The sequence below is a fragment of the Lactuca sativa genome, chromosome 1 (genome assembly GCF_002870075.4).
Source record: "Lactuca sativa cultivar Salinas chromosome 1, Lsat_Salinas_v11, whole genome shotgun sequence".
Classification (NCBI taxonomy): Eukaryota; Viridiplantae; Streptophyta; class Magnoliopsida; order Asterales; family Asteraceae; genus Lactuca; species Lactuca sativa.
Genome location: NC_056623.2, coordinates 132,904,204 through 132,914,152, shown reverse-complemented (window position 1 = coordinate 132,914,152; position 9,949 = coordinate 132,904,204). Strand labels below are relative to the sequence as shown.

Sequence of the window (9,949 nt, the reverse complement as noted above, 5' to 3'; positions counted from 1 at the left end):
AAATTAGATTTTTCCATTTATTTTTCATTTTAAAATTATTTTTTAGAATACATACAGTGTAATATTCTATTAGAATATTTCACGTATTTTTCAAAAAAAATGGGATTTTTTTATTTTTTTTAGTTAATTCAAGTTCCGAAAATAATATTTAAAAAAAGAATTTTTAGATTTTTCCATTTATTTTGCATTTTAAAATTATGTTTTAGAATATGTCATTGTAATATTCTATTAGAATATTTCACGTATTTAAAAAAAAAAAAAAAAAAAAAAAAAAAATGGGATTTTTTTTTTATTTCTTTTTAGTTAACTCAAGTTCCGAAAATAATATTTAAAAAAAGAATTTTTGGATTTTTCCATTTATTTTGCATTTTAAAATTATTTTTAGATTTTTTCTTACTGTCTCACAAAAGTATAATGGTTTTAAATGAACCTAAACCTATATATATATATATATATATATATATATATATATATATATATATATATATATATATATATATATATATATATATATATATATATATATATATATATATTATAAAATCAAAACCAAACCAAACCACTAGTAACTCCAAATTGGGGTGTATTTCTTGACAATAACCTGATTGTTACTTTTGAAAAGTTAAAGTTTAAGATATCTTTTAAAATTCAATGGCAAATCACTAAAAAGGAATATTGAGATAAGTTAGAAAATGGGGTGTATACTTTTTGATTTTTGTAGTATTACTTTCCAGTAATTATCATTGTACTAATAGATATATTAAGTCGAAAAGGAAAAAAAAAAAAAAAAAAAAAAAGCAACACTGAGGCGGCAAAAGAAAACCATCACATCCTCGTTGATTCTCTTGTCGTCTCCCTTTCTTCTTCGTTATTTCGCCGTCTCCTTGCCAACTTAATGAGGTTCGGTCTGTGGCTTTCAGCCATCATCTTTCTCAGCCTCGTTACTACTGGTTCATCCTCTATCATCGCTGCTTCATATCTTCTTGTCGTCCTGTAGGCAGGTAATTATGAGAGCGCATTCTTACAAGTGAGTTTCACATGTGCTTAGACAATTTCATCTTATTAATGATAAATCAAATCATAATCACCTGTTTATTTAATTAACGTGTCATTGGTTTTTGTCCATTTCAATTACTTTTGTTGCACGTAGGGAAATTCTTCAATCCTTTTAAATTGCTTCCTGAATTTCTTAATGTTTTCTATTTCATAACACGGTTTTTATATTTGGTACCCTTTGAATGATGCTATCGGCTCCTTAATGGTAAGCCAGGCGCTCATAATGAACAAGCTTCAATATTTCATTATCATAATGTGTGTCTTGCTTACAATTGAAGTAAAAACTTAACGATATCTATATGTTTGTGTCTAGACTACAGAGTGCATGTACCTTTTGAACATTCATCTAGTATAGACTTTGTTTCAGAAACATATTATTTGGATCAAGCCTATCACTGTAGTCGAAACACTTTAGATAAGATGTCTGCTGATACTAGATCCAGTGCTATATGAACTTAATTTGAGAAGATTGTTTGGAGATCCATAAACAACCATGTCAAAAAATTTAATCCTTTTTTTGTTAGATTCAGTTGTTTGTTGTTATCTTGTAAAAGCTTGAAATTTCATATATGCTTTGCAATTTCTTTCATGGGAGGTAATAGTAGATCTTGTATAGTTGTTTCAAGAATGGTATTTGGTGTCAATTTGTTTGAGGCTTACTTTACAGAAATTCAAATGTATTTTACTTAGACAACAATAGGGATGTTTATGTGGGTTTATAAAATGAAAACAGAGGCGTTGTGGCCTTGTAGGTTAAATGAATAAATTGGTTTGTTATTTTCTTGAACCCCAACTTAGCCATATAAAAACGTTAACCAAGTGAGTTAAGTAACAGCTTTTAAAATAAATTTCATGGCAATGTAATGGTTATTCTATATCAATACTTTTATTTTGGGAAAGTAATTCTACATCAATACTTAGCTCTATATGTGTTGGCAAAAGGATTCAAAAACCTATCACATAATTATTTCTACCATGAGATTGTACACAAAGCAATCACGTTTAGCACTAATTAAGCTATAGAATATCCTTTAAACACAAAAATCAATATCTTTAAACACACATATACACATTATGCAGTATATAGCTCCAAAGCCAACTCGAAACTCGGAGGTGCATATGTATTGTATTTTAGTCACTTAAAGTTCTATTTTGAAGAATTAAATGGTATTGTTATTATTGAGGTGTAAATTATTTGATGAGATTTAAGTTGCATATTTTAACTATTAATAATTCGGGTTTTTTGTACAGGCATTATGTAGTGATCCTGACATTGAACAGATACACAAAATCCTGGGAGCTTCATCTTCTTCTTCATCAACCCAAAAATCATAATGGTTGTTCTCTCTGAACTCCTCTCAGAAGGATCTTCATGTTCTTCATCAACTCATGTTCACAGTTCATCAACTCATGACCATATTTCATCAATTGATGGTCATAGATATGACATATTTTTAAGTTTTAGAGGTCTTGACACTCGTCTTAGTTTCACCAATTACCTTCACGATGCACTTATAGAGGCCAATATCACTACCTTTTTGGATGATGAAGAGATTGAAACAGGGGAAGATCTGAAACCAGAATTGGAGAGTGCAATTAAGGCATCTCGGGCTTCTATTATCGTGTTGTCCCAGAATTATGCTACTTCAACATGGTGTCTGGATGAATTGGTGTTGATCCTTGAGCAGCGTATGACATCCAACCATATTGTTATCCCTATATTTTATCATGTAGAGCCCACGCATGTCAGGAAGCAGCAAAGTAGCTTCGGAAATGCAATGGCTAAGCATAAACAGACGATGGACGCAGAGACAAATGCAAATAAAAGAAGTCAATGGGCTCAAAAAATAGACCGATGGAATAAAGCACTTACGGAAGTTTCTAATTTAAAAGGAAAGGACATAAAAGGAAGGTAATCACATTCTTACTCATATTTCTCATAAGCCTTCAATTTTGTTGGAGTAAGGCGTAAAATTTCAATATCATCTTCTCCCTATGCATTTCAATAAGTTTTCTCAGTATCATCAAATAGTTATTCATTTCATGTATTAGGACAAAGAAGATGCACAAAATTGAATCTACTCCTGTTATGTGATCTCATAATCAATTCATATAGATAAATGAACCTTTATGATAAATTGACATGTGTGGTGCATTTGGTCTTTTATCATAAGTTGGTTGATTTATATAAACAGTCCCAGTTATTTCAATATGCTTGTTATTAAAAATCATATTCGAAAAGATGTGTTATAACTCTGCCTAAAGAAGCCACTATGCCCACATTTTTGGCTTTCCATGTATGAACATGTTAGGTAAAGGTTGAATTGTGATATTCAAATAAAAGTTTTAGAATAAGGGAGGAGGTTTTTGGAATAACAAATTGTACAACAACTTCACTTATTTATATAATAATAATAATAATAATAATAATAATAATAATAATAATAATTAAATAAATAAAATTTAATATGAAAGGTCAAAGTAGTCATTTCACAAGGATTTAATGGACTAACACTCATTGTATCAAAGCGAGGGATCAAAACCACAACATAACCCTTGGAAAAGGACGTTTATTGCAAAAATGAAACATTTTGGACCCAATCCAAAGAAAACAACAAAAAAAGGGACTATATTTGCAGTTTTCTATAGCAAATAACAAGAACTTCTCTTACCTATAAGTCGTAGATGATAACCTGGCATTTTTTTTCTAGCCACATTGCTAGTTAAGTTTGATGGCCTTGTAGAAACATAGTGAAGTTAAGTGGCCAATATGTGAAATATTGTAACACAATGGTAGCTTAGGTCTTATCATACATAAATACTATGACCTTATACATTAGATGATTATATGGTTAGAAGTGTAAATACAATATGGTTTTGATGTGAAGAACTTAATTCATAACAATAGTATGGTACATATTAGATTTGCTCTTTGGATAAATTAAAATCTCCAAATCCTGTTTGTTAAACTTCAGGCTAGAGACAGTGTTCATTGAAGAAATCGTGAAGTACATCCACCGTAGATTACATGTACCCTTAAGGATTTCTCAGCCATTACTCATTGGGATGGAATATCATATCCACTTTGTTACTTCCTGGTTGAATGATAGGTCCTCACATACTACAGACATACTCACTATTTTAGGTATCGGTGGGATCGGGAAGACATCTTTAGCCAAACATGTCTATGGGTTATATTCTCATGAATTCCAAACAAGTAGCTTTATTGAAGATATCGCAAGGAAATGTGATGGAAAGTTTAATGGGTTGCTTGATTTACAAAATCAACTCTACAATGACATTTCAAAAACAAGTGCAATTAGAGTTTATGATATGGCAATATACACAACACAGATAGAGCATGCACTTGCCCGTAAAAGGGTCTTTCTAGTCCTTGATGATATCACCACTCTTGATCAGTTGGATGCATTACTTGGAAGCAAAGGTTTTCATCGTGGAAGCAAAATTATAATCACAACAAGAAACAGATGGTTGACTGAGAGTTGTGCACTATTCAAAACAAACATTAAACCGAAGAATGAAAGACTTTTGCTTTTTGGCTTAGATGAGATCCAATCACAACAACTTTTGTGTTTTCATGCATTCATGTGCAATTATCCCAAGGAAGGTTATGAAGAGATGTCATATAAGCTTGTAAAATATTGTCAAGGACATCCATTGTCTCTTGCAGTTTTGGGCAAATCTCTATATAACCGAGATGTAGCTTACTGGAAAGGGTGCTTAGAAGGACTAAATAAAAAAACAAGTTCCCATGTAAATAATGTATTGAGAATGAGCTTTGATTCTTTGCCATCCAACAATGATAAGGAGTTGTTTAAGCATATAGCTTGTTTTTTTGTCGGAATAGATAGAGATGTTAGTGAAACAATATTAATGGCATGTGATATAATCACAAGATCTGGAATCACAAATCTCATTGATAGATATCTTCTTAGTATAGGATCGAATAATGAATTGAAGATGCATCAGTTGGTTCAAGAGATGGGAAGATTCGAAGTACATCAAGAATCATTTGACAAGCCATGGAAGCGAAGTAGAATATGGTGTCATAATGAGTCATTCAGAGTGTTGAAACAAAAAAAGGTGAGAGTTTATGTATACTTGTTGGTAGTGAGCATATTCAAATTACTTTGTATTATCTCATTTTTGTTTTTGGCCATTTGTTTGTTCTTAGGGTAAGGGAAATGTTCTAGGCCTTTCCCTTGACATGCGCATGCTCCAGAAAGAGAATTTGGGAGCACCATTTGATCTAAAAACAGATGCTTTGAGTAACATGGATAGTCTGATGCTACTACAAATGAATTATGTGCACATGAACGGGTCTTATGAGAACTTTCCAGATGAATTAAGAGGCTTGTGTATGCATGGTTTTCGTTTAAAGTGTATACCTTTAGAGCTACCGATGATGAATTTGGTTGCTCTTGATATGTCATATAGCTATATTGAATCATTTGTTGGTTGTTATAGCAATACACATCAACTTGAGAAGAGGCAAAAGGTAACTTATCTTCATTCATTATTCATCAATGTTCAGTTGATGATAATTGAAATTTGTTCTAATTTATTTTTTCTTTTTGCAGTTGGATGGATCGTATTTAAAAGACAACAAGCTGCTCGGATCATTGAAGATTCTTAATTTAAGTTTCTGTAAACAACTGCATAGTCTTGGTGACTTTGACCAATTCCCTGCACTCGAGAGATTAATAGTTAGAAATTGCATTGGTTTGGTTGAGGTTGGTGAATCAATTGAGAAATGTGTTGAACTTGTCTTCATTGATCTGAGCAACTGCAAGAAGCTTGAAAAACTTCCAAGAAACATAGGCATGTTGAAGAATGTTAAAACATTGTTGCTCGATGGTTGTAATCTCAGTGATTCTCAAACCGAGGATAAGGATATGGTCATAAACATACGAACCTCTTCCTCCTCCTTTATGGGTGCTATACCAAGTGATTTGAAGTTATTTACAATTTCTTTACCGAGGTCTTTAGTAAGGTTGTCACTGGTAAATAACAATTTGTCTACAGACTGCTTTCCCATGAATTTTAGTTGCTTGTCCATGTTAAAGGAATTATATTTGGATTACAATCCTATAAATTCCATGCCCAGTTGTATGAGAACCATTCCTAGGCTTGAGATACTTAGTATGGCCAATTGTAAAAAATTGAAATCAGTTGAGTATCCTCCGCGTACACTAAGAAGGTTGTTGCTCTTTTCTCGTCTTGGGAGTTTTGTAAGGAAAGTTGAATTTGATCCAGAAATGTCCCCACTAGAGGTAACATCAAACTGGTGGTTAGATTTCACACCTGGGTCCTGTGAAATCGAAGGCATGATCAAAATCCAAGCAATGGTAGGTGTTGAGGAAAAGGTATTACGGAGCTTGGGTTGGATTAATGAAGACTTCCTTAACAAAGGGTGTGTGGGAACCAATCCTTCGGAATCAAAAGTCCAGGTTTTGTTCGATTAACTATCTGTCTTTATGTTAATATGTATAATATATTTGTTATGTTTGTATTTAATTAAGGTGGTTGTATTTTTCAGAGAATGTTTTATGAATTTGGAATATTCAGCACAAAGTATGAGGTGGAGGAGATGCCGAGATGGTTTAAGTATAGAAGCTTGGGGCCATCAATATCATTTACCATCCCATCATCATCATCATCATCATCTCCAAACAACCTTACTGGACTCAACTTCTGCTATTTGCACACATTGAAACCTCCTGATGAGTCGTTATTATTTCCACATGATCAGTTCCCTAGTACGCCAATGATCAGTTCCGTAGTACATGATATGTTCCCTAGTACGCCAATTACGACAATTCATAATATAACAAAGAACCACACATGGATATACGAACGTCACTTGGATGGAGTTATTGTAGATGGAAAGTGTTGGGTGATGTTAAGTCATTGGATGTTTCGGATGAATGAGATGGAGGCGGGTGACCATGTTACTATTACTGTTACAGCGCCATATGATGAACTTGTAAAGGAGTGTGGGGTGAGTCTTGTGTATGAGGATGAAAAAGAAGAAGAAGATGCATTGGGTTATTACAAGTCATGGAATCATATAATTGGTGGAGATCTCTCTCAGTTTCAAACAACTACAGGACAATACATCCTACAGAACAGGCGGTTTTTTGAGTTTGCCATTTATTTGTTTCCCTATCTTGGTAAATTAATTCCAGATGGCCCCACATATCAAGGTATATGTGATTTTTGTTAAATATTTTCAATGAGATGTTATCTTCTCTCCATATCATCTTAAATTTGTTACACACAACCACGACGTTCAAGTTAGATGTCATTTTTGTTAAATATATATAATAATGTCTTATGTATAATGATCACATCCATGACCCAATTTCTTTAAGATATTGGATAATGACCCATTTTTCTTAATAGATGGATCATAACTTAAATATTTAAAATATTGAATAATAGGACCCTAAGCCACCCATTTATTATTGATTTCATTGACCTATAAGATAAGATTTTGTTTTCATAAAATACAAAAATTAAATTCGATTGTTAATTTTTAAATGAATCGAACCAAGTATTGATCATGTCTAAATGGGTCGATTTGTTATGTCAGTTGACTATGTCTTTGATATGTTGGTTCACATAAATAAATATATTTATGCTTTTAATACAACTTGTGTTCAGGACATAAGGAAGTGTCCTGGTTTAGAGCTTTTTCTCAAAGGAATCCTGACCTAATTGGTAGCACACATGTGGTATACTTTTTCTCACCCAAACCTTTCTAATATCACAGAATAAAAAAGCATACACAATCAAATATGTAATCATCATATATGTGTATAATTATGTAATTTTATAATTTTCTAACTTTTCCTTTACTCATAGGGTAAGGGGGAATCTTCAAGATCTCATCCTTCACATGAAACTGCTTGTGAAAGAGAGGTTGCATTTCTAAATTAATCACTTGAAACTCAATGAGTTATATCCTAATTTTCAGGAAGAATTAAGATGGTTTGCTCATTGTCGCATTTGGTGCCTATTTATGTTCATGTTTCTTTCTTCTTTTTTCTTCTTTTCTTTTTTTTTTTTTGTTTAGACCATGTTTGGTATGGTGGAATAAAAGGATGAATGGAATGAACCATTCAATTACTATTTAAAATGCATTGTTTGGTTATCAAAAGGAAATGAATGTTTCATTACAAAGAGAATGGGATTCCTTAGGAACACGCCTTTTTCATTCCTTGGGGGTACCTTACTTTTCTTTCCTTCCTTTCCCGCATGTGAAAGAAAATGACAAATATACCCGGCCTACCTCAATCGTATATTTCTAATTAGTTCTCGCGATAATTGATTTTTGACAAATCAAAGAAAACCCCATTGAAAGGAGAATTATTATCCACTGCATCTAGAAAATCAAGAAACTTTCTACAAATTTTGAGCAGGAGCAGTAGGAAGAATTACTTTTCAAGAATCGCTCTTGACAATATAAAGAGCTTTCGCTTCATCGCTTATGTTATATTTATATATTGCTTACTTCTTCATTTTTATTTGTCTTTGTTAGTTCCAAAATCCAAAATTGTTTATAAGCATATTATTTATTGTTTAAACATCTTTGTTGTTAAACATGCACATGAACTTTCTGATGAAATGTTTCAATAATTTTTTTCATTGAAATGCTTATGACGTTGCTTATAAATATATAGAGAAATTAAATTGTATTAATTTTTGGTTCTAACTAAAGACATCCATGCTTGGACGATACCTGCATAGTTCTTTTTTAGTTTTGGCATTTTTCATGTTTTGATAAATGATTGTTATTTTGATTATATAGAATGTTACCTTAACTACAAATAATATGTATAGTGATTTAGAGGGCACTTTTGTAATTATCAATTAATTTCATTCTATTCATTTGTTCATTTGTATCTACCAAACATGTATGAATGATGCATTCCATTCAAGGAGACTGACCGAACATGACAATCGAAATAGTACTGATACATTCTATTACATTGTCCATTCCATTACATCGTTCATTCCATTCCTTTATCATTTCATTCCATCCAACCAAACATACCCTTATTGTTGTTTGATTGCAAAAGATAGGTGAAAACAATATGAATAGCTTTTGAGTTTAGTTAATACACATGTAAGAATAAGATGTAAGTCGGCATCTTGTTTTGATTACTTTATATACATTTATATTTTGTTGATTTGGTTTATGTTATTGAAGAAAAGACTAAAATGTAATTGTTGAATTGCCATAAATTCTCATGGTTTCGGTTAACAATTTTTTCGGTTAAGTCGGTTGTGGTCATTGGTTATTATTGATTAACCATAAAATTTGGAATTTATTGAAAAAGAAACGCCACAAAAAAAATCCATATCTCTTTTTTCTCAACTAAATTAATCCGTAAATACGATTTTAGTCTGTTTTACTATTAAATATCCAATCCTAATAATAAAAAGTGTTGATGTGTGTTAATGTATATTGTGCTTTAGCGATGATATTGCATTGTTTTTTGGGATAATGTCATAACAACCCCTAAGATTTTCAGGAATTTACAGGGCAAGCCACGTGTGCGCTCAATGGATTGATCAAGCTGACGTGTCAGTTACATGTGTGTGCTGAATGTGCTTTATAATACAAAACTTGGAAGACTTTTGGGACAATGAGGGGGGGATTCGAACCTCCCACCTCTAAATAAGAAACTAAAGTGCACACCACTCGAAAGCTTTTTACGTTTCATATCCGAAAACATTAAATATAATGTATATTAATGGAAAAAATTTACATACACAATTTTAATTATCTTTATTATTATTATTATTATTATTATTATTATTATTATTGTTGTTGTTGTTGTTGTTGTTGTTGTTGTTTTTTTAT

General features: G+C 31.8%; 1 protein-coding gene across 2 annotated transcripts; it reads left to right on the top strand.

The window, feature by feature from the left end:
* Positions 1–796: 796 nt before the first annotated feature.
* On the top strand, positions 797–9,213 carry LOC111892181 (disease resistance protein RUN1). Of its 2 annotated transcripts, none has more exons than XM_052764017.1 (8): positions 797–1,001; positions 2,308–2,968; positions 4,032–5,160; positions 5,252–5,575; positions 5,658–6,527; positions 6,617–7,283; positions 7,744–7,814; positions 7,945–9,213. In XM_052764017.1, the coding sequence occupies exons 2-8, from the start codon at positions 2,391–2,393 to the stop codon at positions 8,017–8,019; spliced, it is 3,714 nt and encodes a 1,237-aa protein (XP_052619977.1). In that variant the 5' UTR covers positions 797–1,001; positions 2,308–2,390; the 3' UTR covers positions 8,020–9,213. The 2 variants fall into 2 exon arrangements, with proteins under 2 accessions (XP_052619977.1, XP_052619978.1); XM_052764018.1 differs by having other exon boundaries at positions 797–1,027.
* The last annotated feature ends 736 nt before the right edge of the window (positions 9,214–9,949 follow it).

What these genes read in the sequence shown, in the direction of transcription:
- LOC111892181 (XM_052764017.1), top strand. Translation starts at nt 2,391, where the DNA reads ATGGTTGTTCTCTCTGAACTCCTCTCAGAAGGATCTTCATGTTCTTCA. An exon ending in AGATGGCCCCACATATCAAG is followed by an intron (nt 7,284 to 7,743) that starts GTATATGTGATT and finishes ACTTGTGTTCAG; the next exon opens with GACATAAGGAAGTGTCCTGG. An exon ending in TAATTGGTAGCACACATGTG is followed by an intron (nt 7,815 to 7,944) that starts GTATACTTTTTC and finishes CTTTACTCATAG; the next exon opens with GGTAAGGGGGAATCTTCAAG.